The 26,424-nt window shown below is 39.0% G+C and overlaps 1 protein-coding gene across 3 annotated transcripts in view; it reads right to left on the bottom strand.

Moving 5' to 3' along the window:
* Nucleotides 1–26,424, bottom strand: part of Dnajc13 (DnaJ heat shock protein family (Hsp40) member C13) — a 123,249-nt gene that overhangs the window by 62,592 nt on the left and 34,233 nt on the right. For 2 of the 3 annotated variants that reach the window (XR_005976505.1, XM_041677122.1), the window contains exons 3-21: nt 25,256–25,331; nt 24,377–24,526; nt 23,177–23,218; nt 20,375–20,575; nt 18,353–18,559; nt 18,163–18,258; nt 17,572–17,663; nt 15,569–15,735; nt 15,381–15,460; nt 15,123–15,292; nt 12,210–12,309; nt 10,277–10,384; nt 9,032–9,187; nt 8,316–8,372; nt 5,982–6,103; nt 4,463–4,538; nt 4,165–4,260; nt 3,242–3,385; nt 185–199 (exon numbers count right to left, since the gene is read on the bottom strand). Coding sequence is in view for 2 of the 3 variants with exons in the window: in XM_041677122.1 (XP_041533056.1) it covers nt 185–199; nt 3,242–3,385; nt 4,165–4,260; nt 4,463–4,538; nt 5,982–6,103; nt 8,316–8,372; nt 9,032–9,187; nt 10,277–10,384; nt 12,210–12,309; nt 15,123–15,292; nt 15,381–15,460; nt 15,569–15,735; nt 17,572–17,663; nt 18,163–18,258; nt 18,353–18,559; nt 20,375–20,575; nt 23,177–23,218; nt 24,377–24,526; nt 25,256–25,331 (2,155 nt within the window). In the remaining variant the exon portion in view is untranslated. The remainder of the gene's footprint in view (nt 1–184; nt 200–3,241; nt 3,386–4,164; nt 4,261–4,462; nt 4,539–5,981; nt 6,104–8,315; nt 8,373–9,031; nt 9,188–10,276; nt 10,385–12,209; nt 12,310–15,122; nt 15,293–15,380; nt 15,461–15,568; nt 15,736–17,571; nt 17,664–18,162; nt 18,259–18,352; nt 18,560–20,374; nt 20,576–23,176; nt 23,219–24,376; nt 24,527–25,255; nt 25,332–26,424) is intronic. The other variant, XM_041677123.1, reaches the window with a different exon arrangement.

Here is a 26,424-nt window from a genome sequence, read left to right as displayed (position 1 = left end):
AAAACATTACATTATTACACCACTCCCAAAGCCAAGAGGGGAGAGCACACATGGAAGCAGCTGACGGGGAAGAAATTAGCATTGCATCCAGGTAATGTGAAGTCAGATGGAAACACCAAAGCATGTCAAGACAATGCCACACGCCAGTTCAGCACACTTTACACATGTAAAGGGCTTAACTCACCATATGGTTTTTGTCCTGAATTTAATTGTAAAAAGGAAAAAAAAATAAGGTGAAAAATATAAAAAGGACAGTATAAATCTAAATCTGGTAAGCTGTTACCTATAATACAAATTAAACAAGAATGTCACCAATATAAATCATCTCCACTTTTCAATGTTTTTTGAAACCTATAACTCAAATTTTTGGCAGTTGTAGACCTCAGAACTCCTATAAAGCACTGAACCCTGTTTCTAAAATAGGTAGCTATGTAAGATTTGCAATTGGAAGGTAAAGATGATCTTAAACAATCCTTGAAGGTTATCATGCCCTTAGGGGTACCTGCTCTAAGTGTAACTGTACATATTTCAGACATGAAAACCCTAATCCTCGAGTAACAAGCACAAAGCACAGAGTGGTATAAAAACCTGAAGTCTAGACTTCATTAGTGTGACAATTCAGATAAAACAAGAAAACAGACTATACGGCATAGAATGAATAAAAATAAAGACTAAATCTGAAAAAAAATTGCTTGAAATACAACTTACTGGTTATGTATGGAAGTGTTTACAATAAAATTTAATTCCATACACCATCATAAAAACTAACACAAACTGACTTGAATAAGTGTAAGTTTGGTGTTTACAAAAACTCAATTCTTTACTGAAAACTTCTCATTAGAAATCAGAAGTACTGGGCTGGAGAGATGGCTCAGTGGTTAAGAGCATTGCCTGCTCTTCCAAAGGTCCTGAGTTCAATTCCCGGCAACCACATGGTGGCTCACAACCATCTGTAAAGAGGTCTGGTGCCCTCTTCTGGCCTGCAGACATACACACAGACAGAATATTGTATACTTAATAAATAAATAAATAAATATTTAAAAAATAAATAAATAAATAAATAAATTAAAAAAAAAAAAAAAAAAAAAAAAAAGAAATCAGAAGTACTTCCAGTGACAAGGCACAGAGGCTGAGGTGGGTGGCTGGAGAGCTAAAGGTAAGTTCTAGAAAAGCCCAGTTAAAAACCAAAATCCAAACTAAAGCAATAATACAGTGCTTTCATTAAATTCCCACCTTTTCATATACATCGACAGCAGTTTAGAATAGTAAAAATACAAATTTCATACCAATAAAAATAATAAATTCCTCATAAGTGTACAAAATTAAGCTTAATATCATTACTAACTAAAAAAGAAAATTCCTAAACTGAAAGCACAAAACATGTACCAAAACAACAAAAATGCCAAATTAATTAGTTAATTAATTAAATTTAATCAATTAGTCAGCATTAACCAAAGGTGCTCCTAATCTAACATATAGCATCAACAGCAGTTGAAACTGGCCCCGTGAATATCTCATTCTAAGAGATGCAGCTCTCTCAAAATTGGGCAGCCAGATTAAGGAAGGTACAGACCACCACAAATACCACCATTCTGATGTTGTTTGCTTCTATGCAGGTGACAGCCACAAAACTTAACCTCTGTTTCCTTCATAAATTAGTGTTAAAAACAATATACAAACCAAGTAATAATCAGTTCATCTTCATGACCCAAATATTTTCACCATGTGCTCAAAATTGTAGCTATACAATGCAAATAATACCAACTATCAGTAAGATAGTTTTGGTACTAAAAATATTTCTTTCTCCTCTAAATCACTGTTGCAACAGATATCCCTTTGCTAGCTAAGCAGCTTCATGTTCAGGATTATGTATGTTTTATAAAAGTTACATATAATATCAGATACTGAAAAGTTGAAATAACCATTACTTTAGAAATGGGCTTAACTGGCTGAAGTCAGGAACTTGCAATTTTAAAGAACTGAAAAATATTTTAATCATACATACATGTATTTCAAATGCTGCAGCAGAACTGTCATGGACAGATAGCTACACAGTGCTTTAATCATCTCATTTGTACATCAAAGCAACTACGTAAGACAGAGATGGGAAGTAATGCTATTCTGATTTTAGAAAGAGGGAAAATGCATTTCTGAAAAGACTGCAACTTGAGTAGTGGGTGATAGGGCTAGCAAGCACAGCCTCGACCTCGGTGTGCTCCACCCCAGAAGGCTGACAGCCTCTTAGTGGCTCTTTACACTGTGGTCATCATGCAGACAAGTTAGCATTAACCTATCATTCTTAACTTCTAAATAACTCAAGACAGATCCAAATTTCAGATCAATACACAACATGTTTGTTCTTTCATATTTAGGCAGTCTGGCAACTTGCTAGAAATCCATTTGAAGGTGAAAATTATTTTCTTTTAATAAGGAAATAATCTTCCAAAATAAAAACATTGTGAGGTGCCATCAGAAAAACTGAGAGTAAGTCAGCTCCCAAATAGCACTCTGTTCATACTTAACCCATGACAGAGTGTGCAGGCTGCAGGGACTTACATGGCATGTGTCAGAAGAATGAAACAAACTTCACCTCTGACACTGGTTCAAGGAAGAGTATCACAAAAATGTGTTTAGTTCTGAATAAAACAGTCTAACAAGTATACTATATTTTGCATTTGCAAGACAAAACATGAAAATTTGAATATGTAGGAGAAAATTTAATACGGCAATTTTATATTATCTAACTAAAATTTTAATCATTAGTTATCCAAACTAGTAACTGAGGAAAATATGAATCAGAATTAAGTGACATTAATTTTTTTTAAGCTCTTAGTATTCTGTCAGGAATATCTGAATGTCACACCTGTGAATGAATGGGTCTGAACTAAGATACATTTCCTTTTAACCTCTTTTTTAAAAATAATTTTTGAGACAGAAATTATAAAATTTCTCCTTTCCCTTTTCTTCCCTCCAAACCTCCTTGTTCTTTTCAAACTCATAACTTCTTTTCTTTAACTGTACACAGCTGGAGAGATGGCTCAGAAGTTCTTCCAGAAGTGCTGAGGTCAATTCCCAGCAACCACATGGTGGCTTTCAACCATCTATAATGAGATCTGGTGCCCTCTTTTGGTATTCAGGCATACAGGCAGGCAGAATACTGAATGCATAATAAATAAATCTTTAAAAAAAAAAACTGTACCCACACACACACACTGAACCTTGCTCCTAAGTAAAGACATACCTCTTTTTGAGCAATGCCCATCCTATCCCTCCAATGCATCAACACAAGATCAACTTTTTCTTTGGCAAACTTTTCAACTTCTTTGGCAGCTTTTCCAGCTAGTCTTTGCCACTCAGGAACTTTATTAAATTTTCCATACTGATCCTGTAATGTAATATTGAAATTCATTACTTAACTACTATCACATTTGTCTTAAAACTATATACCGTTGGGTCACACTATTTCAAATAAGAAAATAAAAACTATACATTAGAGTTTAATGAAGAAACAGAAGTGAAAACTTCTATAAGGAATAAAGCTTCCTATATGAGAATCAGTCCCCTCACTCATGTTTTAAGACGGCAAGGAAGATGTAAGAAACATCACACAGCAACATGAGAAATACTTTCAGAATTAACTCAGGGACAGTACATTTTTCTTATTTATTTATTTATTTATTTAGGCGGCAGGTTCCCACTATGTAGCCCTGGATAGCAAGGAACTCACTATGTAGACAAGAGATCTGCCTGCCTCTGCCTACCAAGAGCTGGAATTAAAGGTGTGTGCCATCACATCCAGCTCAGGGCAGTCATAATTAACAGAGCTAATGAAAGAGGAAAAGTTACAAGTAACTTGTATTCAGCATTTATCCCTATTACCATCTTCTTTATAAAATACCACATACACTTGAAATTTCTAAAGAATGTATGATTAAGTTGAATTAGAGAAAAACATACTATCATTCATACAATTAGACTGTGGTGATAGTTACACAACTCTGTGGGTCTATTAAAAGTTAATTAGCTGTACAACTTGAAACAGGTGGATTTTATGAGACGTAACCTTCAGGACTCAAAGCAGCTCTGGTTTTCTGGCTTTTAGTCTTCCAGAGAAGAGGTACGATAGTACTGTAGCCCCAAAGAGCCAGTCTGGACAGTACTTGCCATTGCTATTTTCACATTGTCTCTGACGTGCATGCGGTCAGCATCCTTCTCCGGAACTGGATCTGAGCTGTCCAGGTATGCCAACAAGCCTGGTGGCTAACAACAAAATAGGAAATCCATATTGAAAACAAAAGAAAATCGCTGTCAAAACCCAAACATGCTAACACTACAATTTGGTCACGGGGCAACTTGTGTGGATGTCCTAGAGTGCATGCCTTTTCAGTTAGGGTGTGAATAACATCATAAATTCTGTCTGATAGGCATAAAAAAAAGCTTTTCTTTTCCTCAGTGGACTCACCAAAATGCGTTTCAACAAGTTTGTGGCGGTTGTATTATCAGCTGTCCAGAGTCCCACTAGATGTCTACTTAGCTGTCTGAAAAAAGCAGACGTTGAGAAGGGTTTCTGCTTTAGCTATGCTAGAATAGAAAGGAATTTTAAAGAACAAATTTCATAATTATAAGAAATATGGCTACAAAAAATAATTTAGATGTTAAAAACTGTCAAAATTTAATATGCAATGGGGAAGATTTTGAGACACTCTATCAAATATTAATATTTCAGAATTTCCTCTAAATTAAAGTGCTTCGCTAACAGCTACACTAATTTGCTTTAGAGCACTACTTTCTTATTTTTTTATTGCATTGGTTTATTGAGTGTGTGAGTGTGTGTGCGTTGAGTGTGCATGTGAGTGCATGGGTCACCGAGTTCAGAGGACAATCTGTGGGAGTTGGTATTCATCTTTCATTGTCTGGGTCCAGGAGACTAGACTCAGTTTTGGAAGGCTTGGTGGACAGTGCCTTTTCCAAGTGAGCCATCTGACTGGCTTGAATTTTTATTTTATAAATATGCCATAGGTGCTTATCCATTTAAAGAAATAAAAAATTAAAATATGTGTACACACAGCAGTTAATTTGATTTGATAAAATTAATCTGTTATTACAAGTACTGACAAAAGATGCACAAGGAAGTTATGCTACATCTAAAGTCAAAACTGAAATTTCAGAATCAGGTATGCTCGGGGTAGTTGAGAGGGTCACCTATCAGAAGCCATAAAGTTAAAATGGTGCAACTCATGCAGCCTGGAGTAAACAAGGCAACTGATGTTTCTTTTCACTTAAGTGACTTGGTGGAAAAAAGATGGCTGGTCAAAGATTTGGAACAAGGGGGCTGGAGAGATGGCTCAGTGGTTAAGAGCATTGCCTGCTCTTCCAAAGGTCCTGAGTTCAATTCCCAGCAACCACATGGTGGCTCACAACCATCTGTAATGAGGTCTGGTGCCCTCTTCTGGCCTTCAGGCATACACACAGATAGAATACTGTATACATAATAAATAAATAAATATTTAAAAAAAAAAAGATTTGGAACAAGCCTAAAATAGGGTGGAAATATGGTTAAGATCTTTTCCTTTCTCTTTTCTTTTTTTATAAAGTAGATTACCTAATTGACCAAATTTTCTAAAAAAATTAACCCTGAAAGCTTCCCATGTGGGGCTGTGTGATGCAAACAGTCCGAGGAAACAAAACGGCCTGGGCCTATACTGAAGATTCCTAAGTTTCTAGAATGCCTTCTCTCAGCTCCCCTCCCAGGACTGTGAGTCAAGACTTCTGACATGACAACAGAAAAAGAACCAGACCCCACCCTCCGCCAATTCTATCCCAAATTATCCATGAACAGAGACAATAATCATTTCATCCTTCATGGAACTGGGAGGATCAAAAGAAAGTGGAATGCTGGCATGATCCTAACTCTCTTTGTTCATACAATGTAGAAACATGACCTTAGCAGAAAGTTAGTTTATGGGAATTAGACAACTTACCTGTTTGTAAGCATGCGTTGATCTGAACTGATTGTAAACATCGCAGTGTGCAAGTGCCGGGGTAAGGCGCCCTCGCTTAGGGCAAGCTCCTGCATCTTAGTAGCAATCTCTTTGTCACCTTCCTTTGGAAAAAGGGAAAGATGGTCCCTAAAAAGCTATCTAGAACAAACTCTGCCAGCTTTATAAAACCAGTCCTGCAACTTGACACAAAGAATCAGGTAGTATACAATAAAATAAAAGTAACTTCTAGTTATCGACCCCCCCCTCAAAACACCAGGGACTGTAGTTAATGTTGTGCCTTTGGAATGAAGCCTAATTTCCAGCTAAATTTACCTTATGAATTATGCTTTGCTGAATTTAATATTAAAAGTAGGATGATTTCTTGAGTGTTTATCAGCTAATCACAGGGAAAGGTGGCATAGGGAGAATAGCAATTCCTATAGAAGACATATACAAGTCAGACTTTTGTTATTAAAGGACAGTGTGATGTGGGGTAACTCTTTATTCTAATCCTACTTCACGTACACAGACTTATTTTGGCAATAGCAACACACCAGGACTACTGAAAATACTGAAATATAACCAGTATATAAATACTGAATATAAATACTAAAGATAATCCAAGCATTTTGACTCTAAAAGGCAATGTGATATATAAGATGCTCTGCTCTATGAAGCAGCCAAGATGCCTGTGTGAATGAGAAAGTACAAGCACACAACACACAAGATGAATGCAAGCCTGGAACATAGCACCATGTGTGTGCACATCATTATGTTCTGTCCTGTCTGAAAGACATAGCTCTGGTGACTTAGACCTTGCTATGTAGACCAGATTGACCTCCAACTCGGAGATCCACATGTTTCTGTCTCCAGAGTGCTGGGATTAAAGGTGTGTGCCACATACCTGGACCACATGCATCACTTTGAATAGTATGCAATCTGAGGGTAAACTCACCAAAATGCTTATGAATTTCTCAGTGATTAAAAATAGGTTATTTTTATTTGTCACTTGTGTTTCTTTTTACTGAATATCAGAACATTTCCTTCAAGGTTTACATACATTTGCACTACTTGCCAAGATTGTGTACAAATTATATCTTTCATAGACATGAGGTCTAATCACTGGCTATAAATTGAATGTGATATCTGTCTGGGAAGCCCAAGGTCAGTGCCTTGTTTATAAAGGATGAATGCTTCTATTATAGGAATGGCAAATGCTGGAATAACAGTGTCAAGAGAAGACTGACATCAGGGTCCTAACTGTGCCTGGCTGCCATGAGCTCTGCAAAAGTGAAGGATGTGATAGCCATTTTTAGAACCTATTAGCTGGAGCGAGAAATTTAGAATTCAGCAATGTATATATACACTAAACATGCATGACAGAAACAAAGCAAACTTTGATGTTCTAACCAGTTTGACATCTACATCCTTTTAAAAAAAAAGTTTTCTTTGCATGCAAATACTTAAGGGCAAACTAATTCTTTGCTTTTCATCAAGTTGTTTTTATGCACCACAATAGTCAAGCTTTGTGATGAACAGAATCTCACATTTCATCTGAACTGCTAGCATGACATAATAAAGATACAAGAATTCAAAAGCCACTTAGACCAATGGCACCAAAAACATCACAGAATGCAGCTGCTATTTGGTAACTATGATTTTACCTTTCAATTTTTTAACAAGATTTTATTTTATTTTTGCCTGTTCTTATCTGTGCACCAAATGCATGCATTGCTCACAGAAGCCAGAAGAGGGCAACAGATTCCAAAGAACTGAAATGAAAGACTGCTGGGAGCTACTTCAGTGCTGAGAATTGAACCAGACTCCTCTGTAAGAGCAATCAGTGCTCTTAATCACCCAGCCATCTGTTCAGCCCATGACTTTATCTTTTAACAACAGGAGGCTAAAGCACTGACCCTGCAGAAGCAGCATCTCATGGCTACCATGAGTCCTGATGCCTACAGCTTAGTGACCACAGCAGGGACTTCTGCTATCACTCACAATGGCATCCTTTTCCCATTAACTTTTCCACAGCAGATCCTGGCACAGCCTCCATATCTCAAATTCAATGCACCCACCATCAAGGGAAATGGAAGAAAGCTGACTTTATGACACAGCAAATAAGCAAGGTGTGAGTACAATATCTGGAGATGACAGTATAAATATATTTTCAGCATGAGCTCTATGCTCAAATTCTGAATAAAGATCTAAAACTGTCTTTCTTACCCAGAGAACTGAAAGTTTCCCAAAGACTGAATGGCAATGTTGTCAAAGTCAGTTAAAAGAATCAATCAAAATTCCAGGAACTTTAAGACTTCAAAATTATTCTCTCACCTCTATTATTGCCTTCATAACCAATCCAGCTCCCTTTACAATTGCCATGGAAGGATGCTTTAAAAATGAAAGGGAAAACATCAGTGAATAAGAGAATTTCATTCTGACACATTTAGCTGTCAGACCTAAGGAGCACACACAATTTGTGCAAGTAAAAGCAACAAACTAGGAAAACCAATCAGGAAAAGATACATCTCTAAGTCAGATCAGAGTCAAATTTTAAACAAGCTGGTCTACGTAGGTGGAAAACAGGCAACACTTACATGAATAAAAATATATACAATCATTACCTGAATTTGAATGATTTGAAGCAACACTAATAATACTAAAATCTCATATATGTAAATGTGGTTAAAACTCATTTGATTATTTGGACATTTGTAAAGAAAGGGAACTTTAGTCCTTCCCCACAAAGTAAGCTTTTCACTTGGAGAAGTACACACAACAGCAGTCAATAGCATGTGGAAAGCTCTACATGAAACACCAAGAAACCTGCAATTAAAAATCTTCTGACATGTGATGTCCACGGCTACACTGTACAACGGAAGTGTGCACACTATTGAACTCTGATCCAGCTGTGGGTAGAACTCAGCAGCGGAGTGCTTGCCTTGGTACACAGCCAAGACCCTGAATTACTGATCCTGCACTGGAAAGGGTGGGGAAGCAAAAATTCTTCATGTAAAAATTCAGTCAGTGCAGTCATTAGACAGGCTCACCTGGAAGAGCTTAAAGAGGGTTCTTCCATTGGAGGCTACCATCTCTAAGAGCATATCAAACTGCTGCCCTTCGGTTGTCTCACTATATGGAGCACAGAGGGCAAAGGTAAGGAAGTCCAAGAGTGAACTAATTACTAGGGCACCAGTCCCATGATCCTGAAAGAAAGCAGTACATTGCTTAGAACAAACACAGTGAGCTCCAGTTCCAACACAGCAATGACAAGTTCATGTCTCTTAATTCTGGTGTCAGACATGAATAATGACCTGAATTTTTCAACAGATTCAAATTTATGATGTTTAAGTACTTATTTATTAGCCAATAAAGCAAATCCACTGCTTATTATCTTCAAAAGAAACAATTAAAATTCAGTCAAAGCTCAAGACAATGTTCCAAATTTCTCGAAATGCATTCTACCTAAAGTTAATCTGTAACTGAGTGGAGCAAAGAAAGAAAGCAATTACAGGCCTGAAAACTGGCTCAGCAGTTAACTTTTTGTTGTTGTTGTTTTGCTTTTCAAAAGAGGGCTTCTCTGTGTAGCCCTGGCTGTCATAGATCTCACCCTGTTACCAGGCTGGCCTCGAACTCTGAGATCTGTCTGTCTCTACCTCTTGTGTCCTGGAATTAAAGGCATGCAGTTAACAGAACAGTTAATGTTTGTTGTGCTTGCAGGCAACCTGGGTTCAGACCCCAGCACCCACATGACAGCTAAGCTCACAACTAAATTTAACTCTAGTCTCAGGGGATCTGATGACCTCGTCTGACCTCCATGGGCACTGTACCCATGTGGCACAGACATACAAGCAGGCAAGATACCTACATATACATTTTTCTAAATGCAATCTAAAAATACTTTTAAAATTGTGGGAATGTGTTTGTATTCACAGAATTTCTGTCCTCTAAGATATCCAGTGCCTGAGAGACTAGTTGTCAGTTAAGGAAGACTTATTTTTAGAACAATTTATTTCATGACATTTTCTAAAGAAGAAAAAAATCTGAAATATCATTATAAAAGTCTGAAGGCATTTACTGGTACCCTTCTCCATTTGATGCATTAGCTAATAATAAAAATTAGCGATCTCTAGTTGCTATATTAGCTAATAAAATGCACAAATATTTTGCCACTGGTAGCAAAGATGAAACACGCCTATTTGAGGATGAGCTTTGTGACAAATCAAGTCCACACTGCACTTCTAGGAAATCTCTGTATCACATTTCCCATGAAGGAAAGGGTAGTTACAACTCACCACGTGGGAATTAAATTTCTCCAGTAAGTTTTCCAGAAACTTCTTTGAAGAGAGAAGAGAAGCTTTGTTTAGCTGCTCCTGTCTTAAGTCATAGTCATCATGCATGGGCTATTGATTAAAAAGAGTGAAATTCAGAAGCAGTATTCTGTGCTGGCATCACAAAAAAGCTATTTACAGAGAACGTTCACATCACGTGGAAGCAATTAAAACCCATAGCCTTTAAATCACACAGCAGAAAGGAAACTCGTGACGAGAAGCAGGCAGAACTGCCAGTTTCTCCAGTGTCTGCTTAGACCTGGTGACTCCCTGACAAAGAACCCAACATGTTCTTACTATATATTCAATGCACAAGCAATGCCTTTTTCAGTCACAGGCCTTTCTCACCAAAGGAAAACAATCCCCCACACCAAGAATCTTATAACTTAAATTTGAAATGATGAAACTTGGAATTTGAAAGCAAGTGCTAAAATTAGTGAAGTAGCAAACATAGAGATTGCTGAGCAGTTAAGAGTGCTCACTGGCTGCTCTTCCAGGGGTCCTTAGTCCAGTTCACAGCAACCACATGAGGGCTCACAACCACCTGCAATGAGATCTGGTGCCCTCTTGAGGAAGAGACCTGGTCAGTCTTCTCATCAGTTTAGAGGGTGAAACCCAATGCGGACAAGTTCAACAGAACGGGCTACCCATGCATGCTTCAGCATTGCCAGGGCATGCATTTCATTTTTTTCAGCTGTCCTTGACTGAATGCCTGCATGGTGGTCAGAAGCAGAGTCCGGACCCTGTGACCTAATAGGAGGCTTAGGCAAGGTAAGGGTGACTCAGCTGTGAAACACGACTACCAGAATCAACCAGTCAGCCATACACAAAGCCAATTCCAACACCAATGAGAACTCGGCCTGTTTCACCTACTTTTGTTTTATGTTCTAGTTTAACTCTTAATCAGGACTATATGGAATAGTTAAGATAATAAACTTTAATCCACTTCAGGGAATAAATACAGGTGTTATACAGTGATTATGTATGTTTGTCCTCTATCACTGATTGCCTATAAAGCTTTGCATATAGAAAAAGCTCAGATACTGCACAAAATACTGAGATACATCAGAAACTTGGCCACACACAACAGCTGTCACTCTCTCCACACAGTGTGCCATAAAAAGCAAGATCGTTACCACTGGATTTTCATGTGTTGCTTCTTCAGCCACTGTCATTACCCCAGCTTAACATCTCATTCTTTACATGACAATCAGGTCTACCAGTTTCTAACTTTTATCTCTGCTCTATGTTCCACCAGAGTGGGTTTTCTGAAAGCCAAACCTAGTCTTGTGACTGCTCCCTTGTTGAAAAAACCTTTCAGGTGATCCTTATATAAAGGATAAATCCCATTCTTTGTTCTGACAGAGAAGGCTTTTCAACAACCGTCTCTGCACACACCTCTAGCTTCGGGTCCAAATTACCCACCTTTGCCCATTCCACACACATTCCAATCATTAACTGTAGTGTTTGCGGCTTCTCACACATGCCTTTGGACAAGCCATCCTCTATGCCAGGCAAGGCCTACTAGCCAGAACTGAAAGACCCTATTCCAGTTTTAAGATTAAGGTCAAATATGGGTTCTAAGAAACACTGAGAATCCTTCTCCTTACCACCACTAAAGACTGCTAAGGGCTGCCCCTCAGCGGTGCCATGGCCTCTGCTTCACACTGCACATGAGTCTGCCAGACTAGGCTGCTAACAATTTGGACAGGAACTATTTCCCAACAGTTTTATATCTAGCACATAAAACACCACTTAGTACATATAATATGCTAATAAATGTTAACTAATAAACAAATGGCCATGAGAACAATTTAGGAAATGCACAACTGGATTGGTAAAGAAAACCTGGATTTATGGAAACAGGACCCTCCAGCCACTTGGGAAGAAAACTTACACACATGAGGGCACAGAGCATATCGACAGCTGCGTGGACGACGCCATTGTGGCTTCTCTTGAGTGCTTTCACTACCTTCACTCCTAGGCGTTCCCGAAACCTTTCAGAATAAACACCAAGTAGAAAATCAGAACTTTTTTTTTTTTATTAAAATTACAAGTCATCTTAAGTTTTCAGAGTGGCAGAGCATCAGTTGGATTTTCTGAACCTCACCTCTGGGATGCACTTTCCTAAGCCTAGCTATTTGCTTTAACAGGAAACTTTTTTAGTATTAAGGAAAAGGCAAATAATTACTCAAATTCATTAACATACAAGTCAGTGATAATATGGGGCCAAAATCCCATATCAGCTCCACCTACCTTCCCTTTTCATTGCTCATGGATAAAAACCACCAAATCACCGTATGTAAGTTATTACATCTAGTTTACATAAAGAAATACTCTTGGATAGGTAGGATCAACATAGTAAAAATGGTAATCTTACCAAAAGCAATCTACAGATTCAATGCAATCCCCTTCAAAATCCCAGCACAATTCTTTACAGACCTTGAAAGAACAATACTCAACTTCAATTGGAAAAATAAAAAACCCAGGATAGCCAAAACAATTCTGTACAACTTCTGGAGGCATCATCATCCCTGACAAGCTCTACTACAGAGCTTAATAATGAAAACAGCTTGGTAATGACACAAAAACAGGAGGACAAATGGAATCAAATTGAAGCTCCTGACATTAATCCATGCACTTATGAACACCTGATCTTTGACAAAGAAGCTAAAATTATACAATAAAAAAAGCATCTTCAACAAATGGTGCTGGCATAACTGGATGTTCCATGTAGAAGAATGCAAATAGATCCATATCTATTACCATGCACAAAACTCAATTCCAAATGAATCAAAGACCTCAACATAAATCCAGTCACACTGAACCTCACAGAAGAGAAAGTGGAAAATAGCCTTGAATGCATTCACACAAGAGATCGCTTCCTGAATATAATACCAGTATCACAGACACCGAGATCAACAATAAATGGGAACTTCTGAAACCGAGAAGCTTCTATAAGGCAAAGGACACGGTCAACAAGACAAAACGGCAACCTACAGAATGAGAAAAAAAATTTTCACCAAGCCCACATTGGACAGAGGACTGATCTCCAAAATATGCAGACAACTCAAGAAACTAGATATCAAAATATCAATATCAAACAGAATTCTCAAAAAAGGATCTCAAATGGCCAAAAGGCACTTAAGGAAATGCTCAACACCCTTAGTCATTAGGGAAATGCAAATCAAATGACTCTGAGATATCATCTTACATGAGTCAGAAAGTCCAAGATTAAAAGCACAGATGATAGCTTATGCTGGAAAGGATGCAGAGTAAGGGGAACACTCCTCCACTGCTGGTGGGAGTGCAAACTTGTACAGCCACTTTGGAAATCAGTACGGTGGTATCTCAGAAAATTGGGAATCAATCTGCCTCAAGACCCAGCAATATCACTCTTGGGCATATACCCAAAGGATGCAGACCCATACCACAAGGACATCTGCTCAACTATGTTAATAGCAGCATTATTCGTAATAGTCAGAACCTGGAAACAAACTAAGATGCCCCTCAACTGAAGAATGGATAAAGAAAATGTGGTATATTTACACAATGAAATACTACTCAGTGGTAATAAACAACGACATCTTGAAATTTGTGGGCAAATGGATGGAACTAGAAAAAAAAATACTGAGTGAGGTAACCCAGACACAGAAAAACAAACATGGTATGTACTCTCATAAGTGGGTATTAGACATAAAGCAAAGATTAACCAGCCTATAGTCCACAACCCCAGAGAAGACAAGAAACAAGGAGAACCCTAAGAGAGACACAGAGATTCTGCTGGGAAGGGGAAGTAGACAACATCTCTTTAGTAATGTGTCATTGTAGAGGGACAGGGGAGGGTGGTAGGGAGTGGGGAGGGAGAAGGGGAGCGGGGAGGAGTACATGAGGGATCGGGAAAATCAAGTTGGGTGAAGACCAGAGAGGGAGAGCAAGGAAAGAGATACCTTGAAAGAGGGAGCTATTATGGGGTTAGCAAGAAACCAGGCACTAGGAAAATTCCCAGGAATCCACAAGGATGACTCTAGGTAAGAATTTAAGTAATAGTGGAGAGGGCACCTAAACTGCCCTTCCCCTGTAATCAGATTGGTGACTACCTTAATTGTTATCATAGAACCTTCATCCAGTATCTGATGAAAGCAGATGTAGAGATCCACGGCTAAGCACTGGGCCAAACTCCTGGAGTCCAGCCATAGACAGGGAGGAGCAATATTACAAGCAAAGGGGACAAGACCATGATAGGAAAACCACAGAAACAGCTGACCTGAGCTAGTGGGACTGACAACTGGGGAACCTGCATAAGACCAAACTAGGTCCTCTGAAGATGAGTGATTGTGTGGTTTGGGCAGTTTGTGGGGCCACTAGCAGAGGAACCAGTATTTATTCCTAGTGCACGAACTGGATCTCTGGAGACCATTCCCTATGGAGAGATACTTTGTCTAGCCTAAATATAGGGAGGAGGGCCCTAGTCCTGTCTCAGGTGACGTGATAGACTTTGTTGACTCCTCATGGGAGGCCTCACCCTCTCTGAGGAGTGGATGGGAGGAGGTAGGATGGGAAGAAGATGAGGTGAGCAGGAGGACTGGAGGGAGAGGGACCTGGAATTAATATGTAAAATAAGATTGTTTTAAAAAGAAAAGGAAAAAAAAAGAAATAAATTACTAAGTATTTTCTATCTTAAGATGTTCAAAATCTTTACATAAAGTTAGGTCCAGAACACAACATGAATTATTTTTTATAGTCATAGAGACCAAATCCAGGCCCTGACATTGAAGTAGCAAGCCCTCTCCCACTCTGGCTAACTTACTTTGGAAGCTGAGTGAAGGCCAGAAAACCAGCTTTGGAGGCTACAAGCCTCCTCACAGCTTGGAACTGGCTCTCAAGTTCTGCATTTGAAGCAACAACATCTCCTTCTTGGGACAACAATGCCGTTATGGCATTATTGATTAGCTTTTCCTTGTTTTCTGAGAAGAGACCCTAAGTAAAGAAAGAGTAAGTAATTGGGTAGAGTTTCCATAACCAAAGTCAATTACAATGAGCAAGAGTACAACACAATGTATCTTACATCCTGCGTTACAGCATGCAGAACTCCGCTGTAGGAAATGTTAGCGTTGAACCTGAATACAGCATCAGCAAAGTTGCCATCTATAAAGAGATGAAAAAGTTCAAGAGATTTAAAGCTTTGAATTCCTAGTTTTTAAACTATTGTCATGTTGGTGGGTGGAAATGTAATTGCATTAAACAAGTACTTACTAGGAGGTGTGGCTAGAAATCTGAGGTGAAGACTCTCAACTTCCTCATCTATAGGCATGCTGAGTAACCCCCATCGCTGACCTTTGTGGGTCGGTGTCATCTTAACACAAACATCTCTGTTACCAGAGGCTCTTACTCCATCCAGCAAACTTGCTAACAAGGAATCTCTAAGCAAAGTTAAAAAGTAAAAAGCTTTAGGTTTGATACTTAAGGGGACTCTGGGTCCAGAATACAGCACAGGCTTTTCTGCAGGTAACATGCTAGGGGATGTACTAGGGCTCAGTGGGCAGCAAGAACAGCAGAGTTCCAGCACAGACTGCATAGTCATAGCAGTCCTTCACCATACTGCTACTCTATGACCTGGTATTAGGCAGACAGCACTCTGGTTTGCATGTTTCTTGGTTTTTGGTGTCTAAAGATTATCTATCTTTACCATCTTTCCTTGGGTCTGACATACAAATCACAAAATTCCACAAAAATCTTTCATAATTTTGTATAAATTAAAATAGTTGGACGATCATCATGATCCAGTTTTTATTCATTTTGACTACCACAAAAAGTTTCTTAGTGTCTATTTGTACAGAGCTGATCACAGATGGGCTGCATCTACTTCCAATTTCTAAAGAACAGTCAACAAAGCACAACCACACAACATGTAGTCTCACGTGTCTTGCTTATATTGTTCATCACCTGTTTTCAGGATTCATCCTAGTTGCTCATGGACAGTGTCTACACTGCTTAAGAGCCATCATCCACTGTGTGGATACACGACACTCTGGGTACTGACTCAGTTCATGATACAAGCAGTTTTTAGTTTTTGGCAATTCTAAAACGTTACCACGAATATAAGTGCTTCTTGGCTGTGTGTGACAGAATAACTGACAAGACAAGCCTCATCAGGATTAGGTTAGCTTCTGGATACGCACATCAACACTGATCAGGATAACTGAGGTCATTTAAAATATTCAGCAGGGTGGGAGGAGAAGGGAGGTCAGAAGGGGAAAAGGGGAGGGAGGAGGAGAACTTGAGGGAATGGGATAGTCGAGATGAAGAAAAGACAGAGATGAAAGCAAGGAAAGAGTTATTTTGATTGAGGGAGACATTGTAGGGCTAGCAAGAAACCTGGCACTAGAGAAATTCCCAGGAACCCACAAGGATAACCCCCAAGACCCTAAGCAATAGTAGAGACTATTTGCCCTGTAGTCAGATTGATGAATATCTTACATGTCACCATAGAACCTTCATCCAGCAACTGATGGAACAAAGGCAGAAACCCGCAGAGGAGCACTGGGCTGAGCTCCCAAGTCCAGTAGAAGAGTGGGAAGAATGAGAATATGAACAAAGAGGTCAAGACCATGATGAAACAGTTTACCTGAGCTAATGGGAGATCACTAGCTCCAGCTGGACAGGAAAGGAACCAGTATGGGACCAAACTGAATCCTCTGAATGTGGGTGACAGATGCATGGCTGGGGCAGACTGCGGGGCCACTGGCAGTGGCACCAAAATTTATCCCTATTGCTTGTACTGGCTTTTTAAGAACCTATTCTCTTTGGATTGATACCTTGCTCAGCCTAGATATAGTAGGGAGGGCCTTGAACCTTCCCCAAAGCAATGTGCCTTACCCTCGCTGAGAAGTGGATGGCAGGTAGGGTGGAGAGGAAAGGTAAAGGGAATGGGAGGAGAGGAGTGAATGGAAACTGGTACTGGTATGTAAAATGAAAGAAGATATTTTGCTTTCTCTTTTAAAAAACATTTTAATTTTACTTGTATGAATAACTTCAAAATACTTTTTATTAGTAACTGGCTCTAGTTTTAATAAAGATTTATTGAAATGAAAAAATAAAACATGCAGCAATATTATCTCCCAAATTAGATAATTTCTAAGTTCTAAACTATAACCTTTGTTTTTTATCCCTCGCTGATCAATTCCTTTGCCCTGCGCATACTATGATCTCGAAATGATGAAAAGAAAAGTAGATACACATGCACACACAAACCCTACCTTTCTGTTGACGAGTATTTCCGAACCTGCCCTTTTATAAACTCAATGGTAAAAAGTTGCGGGTTTTCCGAGTCACAAACCAATGCAAACACCTAAGAAAAAAAAATACAAACAAAAAGTTTACCAAAATCCCTAAACATTTAGCTCTATAGTATTTCATTGTAAAAACTAGGTATCTTATAAAGTCAATTTTAAAAAAATGTAACCTGCTTTAATGTCAGAATTTAAGAATTATTTAAAAAGTTTTATTCACATTTTATATGCAACTATGGAAATAAACGTTCCATTCTTTGTAGATCTGGAAGGTAATGTTTATGCTCTCCATTGCCCTAAAACTAATAAATATGAAGGTTAATAATTAAATACAGATTATGCTTGTTTCCCATTCACTTTTGTTGTTGCTGATTTTTGAGCTCATGTAGACTAGGCTAACCATGAACTTGCTATGTAGCTGAAACTGGCCTTGAACTCCTGAGCCATCACACCAGCCTGCTTCTCATTTCTTAGGAATGAATAAGTATATTAAAACAGAAGTTTAGCCAACTTTATCAGTAGGAAGCTGGCCCATTTAAGTGAAAAAAGCTTGCTTACTTCTCCCAAGGGCTTCAAGGTTGCAATATTATAGGTTGCTGGATCTCGTTCTACTAAACATGTTTCTGTGACTGCTAGAACTCTCTTCACAGGTTCCTTCAAACAGTAAAATGGAAATATATTTAAAAGTTATTAAAGAAAGCTGTCAAAACTCCAGAACACATTTTTATGTTCAACATACAGATCTTACCGAATGTCTAGGAGATATTTTTTGGACCACAAACTCTGCCAAAGATGTGATAGACTCATCAGTGCTGTATTTTCCAAAGCGAAGATTCAAATATTGCTCAAATTCTAAAGGTTCTTTCCTGATCCGCAGTGAGATCCCTATGTAGTTGCCAGCATGTTCTATTGCACTTTTAATAATCTCTTCTCTTTGTTCTGATGCAAATAAATGCTGTACAGATATTGAAATTTCTAAGTCAGGGTTCAAAAAACTAAAACGGGATCATATTTACTCAACACACATGAAAAATATTAATGTAACAATTCTAAGAAAAAAAGCAACAGAACTTATTGGGGTAAGTAAGCAGTGTATTATAGTTAAGAACAAACACAAATTAAAACACATAGTCTCAATAGGAAGCCTTAAACCAACTCAGCCAACAGAAATTACACCATAGCTTCTCAGGGTCTGGTTATCACCACTGGTACCAAACAGCATGCTAGTTTCCAAGGAAGAGCCCAAGCCTATGGAAGTTGGTGGGGACTGTGGAGTAAGAGTCCCTGTTTCAATCAAGGCAGCTCTGAGTTGAACTGTTTTAGATGATAATTTTCTTGCAAAATTATGTTAAATATTTTAATGTTTGTCATTATTGGGCATTGTTGCTACAAACCAACTGTCAAGGCAATAAAAGGAATGTCCCAACAGTTTCACCTTATTGCTCCACAATATGGCCTAGCTGAGTAACTGTGACAGTTAGTTTGTTACATGACAGTATTAGGCGCATTTCCTGTCAAGAAGTCAATCATAGCAAATGTCTGTACTCTAGGGAAGAGACAGCCTTTGGGCAGGAGACTTTGTTACTTTAAAATGAGGGGAAACATTCTTTTTCCTTTGGACTTTCATTTTTTTTTTAATACTCAGATATAACAAAATATCTACCCTGTTCCTAGATTAGTGAAACCAGGATTGTATCTACTGAACAAAGAGCCTTACACAGAAAAGGGCTGACAGCACACTGCATGTTATAAATCATGTTATTTGCATGTCCATTATTCTGCTTGCTTTCCTTTTAATACCATCTATCCTCTTATGTATCTCAGAGATCTGGTACTGCCTTTGCTCTGCTACCTTGGGGATGGTATTTTATCCAATGAACACTAAATTTTGGGACAGTGTTCCCTGGCCACAAGGCAGCTACAGGAACTAGGAAACGTGCAGTTAGGCCTATCCAATTTAGACACTAGTGCTTATATATGAGGTCAAAGGCTTAAGTTTTATTAAAGGCAAGATTCTGCAAAGATGGTTCTATCCAAACAGAACAGCTTCCATTACTAATAGGATTTCAGCACTGCAAGCAGTGTCTGGTGTCTCCCAGTCTCTCTGATGTCTCTTAGTAACTCAAAATGACAAGAGAAAACCATGCTGCAGGCCCCAGACACATTCATGTTTCTTCTTACAAATGGCTCAACAGAGGACAGAATTCCCTATAACTATGGAATTCCTCCTGAATTAAATTTTTCAAAGAACACCTAGAAACATTCTGGTATGACATGATGCTGATAAAAACTACAGCACCATTTATGGAATGCTACTAAGCAATGTGTATGAGTGTGCGCACACACACACACAAACACAATGTCAGCGTGTTATCCCCCTCATTTTAGAGACAGAAAACAGATTCAATCTTAGGTATCTCTGACACTACAGTCTGCCAGACTCTTGATATCACACTTCTGCCTAGTTATATAGTCCTGTGTGTGTGGAGGCCAGAGGCCAGCCTCAGGTGTTGTTCCTCAAGGACTGTCCACCTCTCTCCACCCCCTCCAGGAATTTACCAAGTAGTATAGACTGATTAACTACCAAGATCCAGTCTGTCTGTCTGTCTGTCTCTCCAATGCTATGACAGATATACTGCCATTCCCAGTTATTATTATTAAACTATTCTCTGTGGATCCATCTCAGGTCCTCAAGTCCTTCATCAACTGAGTCATCGTCCCAGACTCCCAAGACTCCCTTTGAAAATGTCTTTTCAAAAATACTACTTACCAATCTACTAAATCCTCCATAAAGTATACAAAATCCTCCTTGATAATCAGAAAGATCTACAAAGCCTTCAATATTCCTATAGTCATAGGAACAAAGTACTCTGTTGGTTACAGGATTTATTTGGTCAAAGCCTCCAGGAGTTACTTCCAGAATCACAGGCTTCCTTGTATCACTCCAGTGGTGCTTATAGCAGTTATATCTCTAGAGAGAAGCACAGCATTACCTTCAGGGTCAAATGTAAGCCAAACTCTAATAAGCTTTAATTGCTACTCTCCCAACTCAACTGTAAGATTGTTAATTTTAGCTAGGGAGAAGGGGAAGAGGATAGGAGTGTTTATTTCATTAGAATGTTCATACAAACTGAAGACATTATATTCTTCCTTTATTAGCCAAAACTATGGTTTACACTATGCTGTGAAAGATTTTTAAACTCCCTTATATAGCTCTCAAGTGGAAAGAGGAAACAAGATGAAATGCAGCTGGGAAATGGATGTGCCTAGAGTCCCAGCCACTCAAAGGATGAGGCAGGAGATTGCTTGTGCCCAGGAATTCCAGGGCAGCAGAAGCAACACAACCAGATCCTGTTTCAAAAATCAAACAAAGCAGCAAAAAACAAAACAAAACAAACAACAACAACAAAAAACCCCTTCAAACCACATACGGCATAAAGCCCGCACCAAAAGCAGACCCTAAAATCACATACAACATACATCATCAAAGGAGACCCTAAACAGAAAGTGAAATGTATTCTGAGTGAGTTAAGGAAAAAAGATTTTGACTTGATTAGGTTGAATTTCTGGGCAAGTCACAGTATTACATTTAAACACCGTGTTAGCCCAGTTATATTAACATACAATTTATCTATATCCAAAAAGAAATTCTGAAGTCAAAATTTTACCAGTGGTATGACTTCTAGGATTTCTTAAAAACACCACTGAAAGGTTACCTCTGAGTTCTGATCACAGCAGTAAGAAAGTGCCCTGGGGATGCTGAGATCCCTTGCAAATAGGAGTAGCAGGGCATCAGATGTCAGCATGAGATGTCTACTGTTCAGTGGTGTTTTCCTACTAGGCTTGCTAGCACACCCAAACTCACTCTAATGGATATTCTCCATTTCTCTCAACTGACAGCAGCTGCTAATGGAAATATATCATTATCTCTAAGATCTATTGTTGAGGCCAAGCCTAAAGGACTTTCAAAGTCCATAATTTAGTGTACAGCAAAGGTAACAGCAGGACTCATGACCAAATTCAACTCATGTAATCACTGCTTATATAAGCCCAGCATTTGTAATGCAGCCCCCACCTTATTCCAGGGAGATACAGATGTCACATCCTCTACTAATACTGTCCAACCTCTAAGTTTGACAGGTAGCAAGTGACGAACTAAAAGGGGAGGTTATAGACCAGTTTCAGGTGCATCTGTTATCCAAAGAGACACACAGAACATTCACCTGAGATAATTAAGATAAGCACACTAAGTTGTGATTCATACAAATCCAACAGAAGCTCCTCAATGACAATAAACAGTGGCTCATCAGCTTACATGAAACTCTTTAAAATGGTTCCTGGGCAACCAGCCAAGGGCTAGCACTGAAATACACGAGGCTCTGGAAACTTAAGCCAACAGAAAAATGCCCACAGGAAGAACTGGAGTTTAAAAGGAGAGGGCCAGTTCTGTAGCACATGAGAATCTACTTCTAACTTCAGCAGAGATAGTGGTTCCCACCAGTGCCAGAATGGAAGGCTTTATTTTCCCCATAGGAAAAGCAGAAACAGCCAGACAGTCTGCAGTCCTCATTACCTGGAAGGCTGAGACCAGAGACTGTCTGCCTGGGCTACTGAGGGAGTTCAAGGCCTGGGAGCAACTTAATTAGACCCTGTCTCAAATTTTAAAAACTGAGGATTGCAGACAGAGTTCAGTGTGGAGAAGGCCTTAAGATTTAATCTCTGGTACCAGGAAAATAAAAAGTGCAAATAAACATAAAACCCATTTATGGTTAAGAAATTTAATATTTCATGAGAAAAACCAAAACTCCTCATCCCTTCTCCCCGAAGTCTCTAGTTTAAGCTTTGCAGTGACACACTAAAGAGGTTCAGCTGGGAAAGTCAGGACTGTGCTAAGCAAATGATTTTTCCCAAAGCTGTAGCACCATGCCAGCACCATGCTGGACTTCAATATAAGCCAGACCTAATACAGGAACATTCAGAAAGACAGAACCAAACCTCCCAGACCTCAAATCTTCAATAAACCAAACTGCTACCCATTCTAACAGCCTGCTGCAGTGTGGTGAGGACTAGTGTCACTGTCTGGAGCACTGTAAGAAGCACTGCTTAGAGATTTATTTTAAGTGTACAAATGTCTTGTTTGCATGTGAGCCTTTGCACCATGTGTGCACCTAGTACAGGCAGAGGTCAGATTCTGGTTACTGGATTCCTTGGAACTTGGAACTGGAGTTTCCAACGGTTGTAAGCTGCTATGTGGGTACTAGGAACCAAACCAGGTCCTCTGTGAGAGCAGCAGACACTCTCAACTGCTGAGCCAGCCTTCTAGTACCATTTTCAATGCTCTGGTTTTAGAGTGGATGATTTTTTTCTTATCTGACAAAAGTCTGAAACCTGTTTCCTTATATTTGAGCTTCCTGTTAAATTACATTCATCTATTTCTCATGTTAAGAGGCATTAAAGTTTTATTTCCCTTGGACTTTACTGTAATAGGAACACACAGGTTGTGGAATGATTTCTACAATGAGGACAACATTTAATCATGTAAGAACGCACATTGATAAATGTCAAATCTTACCCTGCCTGTGATTTTTCCCTCGGCAAAGTCAGTTCTAAATCTCTGAAAGAGAAAACACAGATAAGGAAGGCTCATGAGTCAGCCTTTTATAGCCCAAACAGGTAAAAGCCATAATTTGGTAATTATGATGCTAAACTATGTTATAAAATTTATAGTTTAAGGATAGTTAATAAAGATTGTGGGACTTCATTCCCTATGGAAGGATACCTTGCTTAGCCTAGATACAGGGGGAGGGGCCTTAGTCCTTCTTCAAGTGATTGTGATAGACTTTGTTGACTCCCCATGGGAAGCCTTACACTGTCTGAGGAGTGGATAGGGGAAGGAGTGGGAGGAAGGCAGGTGGAGCAGGAGGAGAGGAGGAAAAGGGAACTGAGATTGGTATGTAAAATAAAAGGTTAAAAAAAAAACAAAAAAAAATACTGTAGGGTTTTACTAATGAGCAAAATAGATTAAACATATAATGCTTTGTCTTCTATGTACATTTCAAAAGACTAGCACACTATTAAATATAAAGAACTTCCAAATTTTGTTTTCTTTTGTTTATTTGTTTTAATGGGAAAGGTAAAGTTTCACTGTCAAGTTAAAGGTTAATAAAGAGCAGAGGAATGGGCACAAGATCAGAGAGCAGAGCGGGCACAGGGTCAGAGAGCAGAGCAGGCACAGGGTCAGAGAGCAGAGCAGGCACAGGGTCAGAGAGCAGAGAGGGCACAGGGTCAGAGAGCAGAGCGGGCACAAGATCAGAGTGCAGAGCGGGCACAGGGTCAGAGAGCAGAGCGGGCACAGGGGCAGAGGAGTGCAGAGCAGGCACAGGGGCAGAGGAGTGCAGAGGGGGCACAGGGGCAGAGTGCACAGCGGGCACAGGGGCAGAGGAGTGCAGAGCAGGCACAGGGTCAGAGTGCACAGCAGGCACAGGGTCAGAGTGCACAGCAGGCACAGGGTCAGAGTGCACAGCGGGCACAGGGTCAGAGGAGTGCAGAGCGGGCACAGGGGCAGAGGAGTGCACAGCGGGCACAGGGGCAGAGGAGTGCACAGCGGGCACAGGGGCAGAGGAGTGCACAGCGGGCACAGGGGCAGAGGAGTGCACAGCGGGCACAGGGGCAGAGAGCAGAGTAGCACAGGGTCAGAACTCAGGACTCAATGTAACCACTTCACTTCTAGAAGCAGAGAGACCTGCAACTTTAAACACATGGGTCGTCTCACCAAAGCTTCCGTAAGTAGCTCTGTTCTGTGCTCTGTAGAAAACTTCAACGTTTCTGACTTTTTCCCACTTCCTTTACGAAATGTGAGGTTGAACTCTGTTCCTTGTCCTTTTCCAACAGGGCTGATGCTGCAAATGTCTCCATAAGGCCACTGGCAAAAAGAAAGGAAACCTTTAACTTTTGCTCTGAAATATCAGCTGTAAAGTTTGTTTTCATTTCTTTCATTCCATATCCACTGCTTAAAGGAACATTTTACAAATACTGGAGGTTGAAGAGTGGAGCAGCGTTTATAGCAATTCCACAACTCAAGTTCTCTTAAAGGGTTTTAACTATCAGAGACAACAGCAAGAAAAATCTGTATTATGATTTTAATGCTATTAATATAAAGCAATTTAAGTAAGTGAAAAGAAATAGGGAATATTATTTCATGATTGTACTCATTAAGAAGGACATATAAAACATGCCTAATTTAAAATTAAAAGAAGCCGGATTATCTTTAAGCATGTTTACTTATCCATTTTCAATTAGTCTCGCCTTTACAAACAAGCCATTCTAATTTTCCAGTAAGTCTGTGAACAACTAAATTTGTAACATAACTAATATATGCTTGAATAATAGTAACAACTTTAGAAATGGACTAATTTTATAAATGAGATTGCTAGAGACTAGAAACAGTAGTAACATAAAATAGTCATTCCTTAGAGACTAAACAGTGTACACACACACTTTACTTCTGCTCCTGAGCACAGAGCACATGCAAACACATATCTACAGACTGACATTTCTCTCCTGAAGTGCTGACTTCAACAGGTAAAACAGACTGCAATCTTGGCTTTTAAAAGTTCATATAAACCTTTAAAAAGCTTCTAACATTAATTACCTGATTTGTTACTTCTAAGGTATTGGGATTATATGTAGTAACTGCATGGGTTCCAACTGAAAAGACTCGCTTATACCTACAAGGAAAGACAATCTTACATTTAGTTTTAAGCAACAAAAATTTTTAGTTGAATACATATGATACTAACACAAAATGAACATTTTAATAAACAGAAATGTATTGGCTGATCAATGGTGATTAAATACAGCTTATTTTTGTTTTCATATTTAATATCCTAAAATATTATCAGATTTAAAACCCATGCACCACTTATTTTACTGGAAACTATTAGTGTTCTACATAGAAAATATGACCTCTTCACAAATGTGGTGATGTTAGCACAGATTTAACTCAGTAAAAGGCAGTAGCCAAGGATGCTGAAAGAATTCTAAATAGGACATTTTTCTTTTAACAAGACACTGCACATGACTAATTCTTTCAAAGTATCCTTCCATCAAAGCCACAATGGGAAGGAGGAAAAGCTATGGCCTGCAACTGCCCAACAAAGCATATAAGGGAATGGCAATTCCTACTTAAGCAGCTACCTGCCGTGTGTCTGTTGCAACTTTAAACACATAGGAAGCCTGCATCACAGGCAAGCAACCTTTCATTTCTCACTTTATTGCCTTTACTGAAAGTAACAAACCAAACAAGAAAAGACACTTGAATTATCAGTAATTCTCATGAAGAGGAGCTTATACTGATGATAAAGGAGAAACTTAACTAGAAAAACATTTAAAAATAAAGACAGCTCTTTAGATATAAACATTTAGATATAAACATGAACAAAAACATTAGGTAGAATAGAATAATAAAGAAAATGTAAGGAAAAAACTGGGAACAAAAAAATTCACTACCACAGATACAGAATTAAGAAAAAAAATTCTCTATAATAGTCTATGCAGATAAATTTCAAAATTAAGAATAATCACTGCACAAAACGTTAGAAAGCTGTGAAGAAAGACAATATATAAAACACCAGACTCAGCAGTCTCCAGAGGGAAGAAAATGGCAACACCCATGCTTTAAAAACTGTAGACAAACCGGGCGGTGGTGGCGCACGCCTTTAATCCCAGCACTCGGGAGGCAGAGGTAGGTGGATCTCTGTGAGTTCGAGACCAGCCTGGTCTACAAGAGCTAGTTCCAGGACAGGCTCCAAAACCACAGAG

This window comes from Microtus oregoni, unplaced genomic scaffold (assembly GCF_018167655.1).
Source record: "Microtus oregoni isolate MIOR12 unplaced genomic scaffold, Mior012 000028F_ref0000031, whole genome shotgun sequence".
Classification (NCBI taxonomy): domain Eukaryota; kingdom Metazoa; phylum Chordata; class Mammalia; order Rodentia; family Cricetidae; genus Microtus; species Microtus oregoni.
The sequence above is the reverse complement of the archived record's forward strand: the minus strand, read 5'-3'. Positions and strand labels throughout refer to the sequence as shown.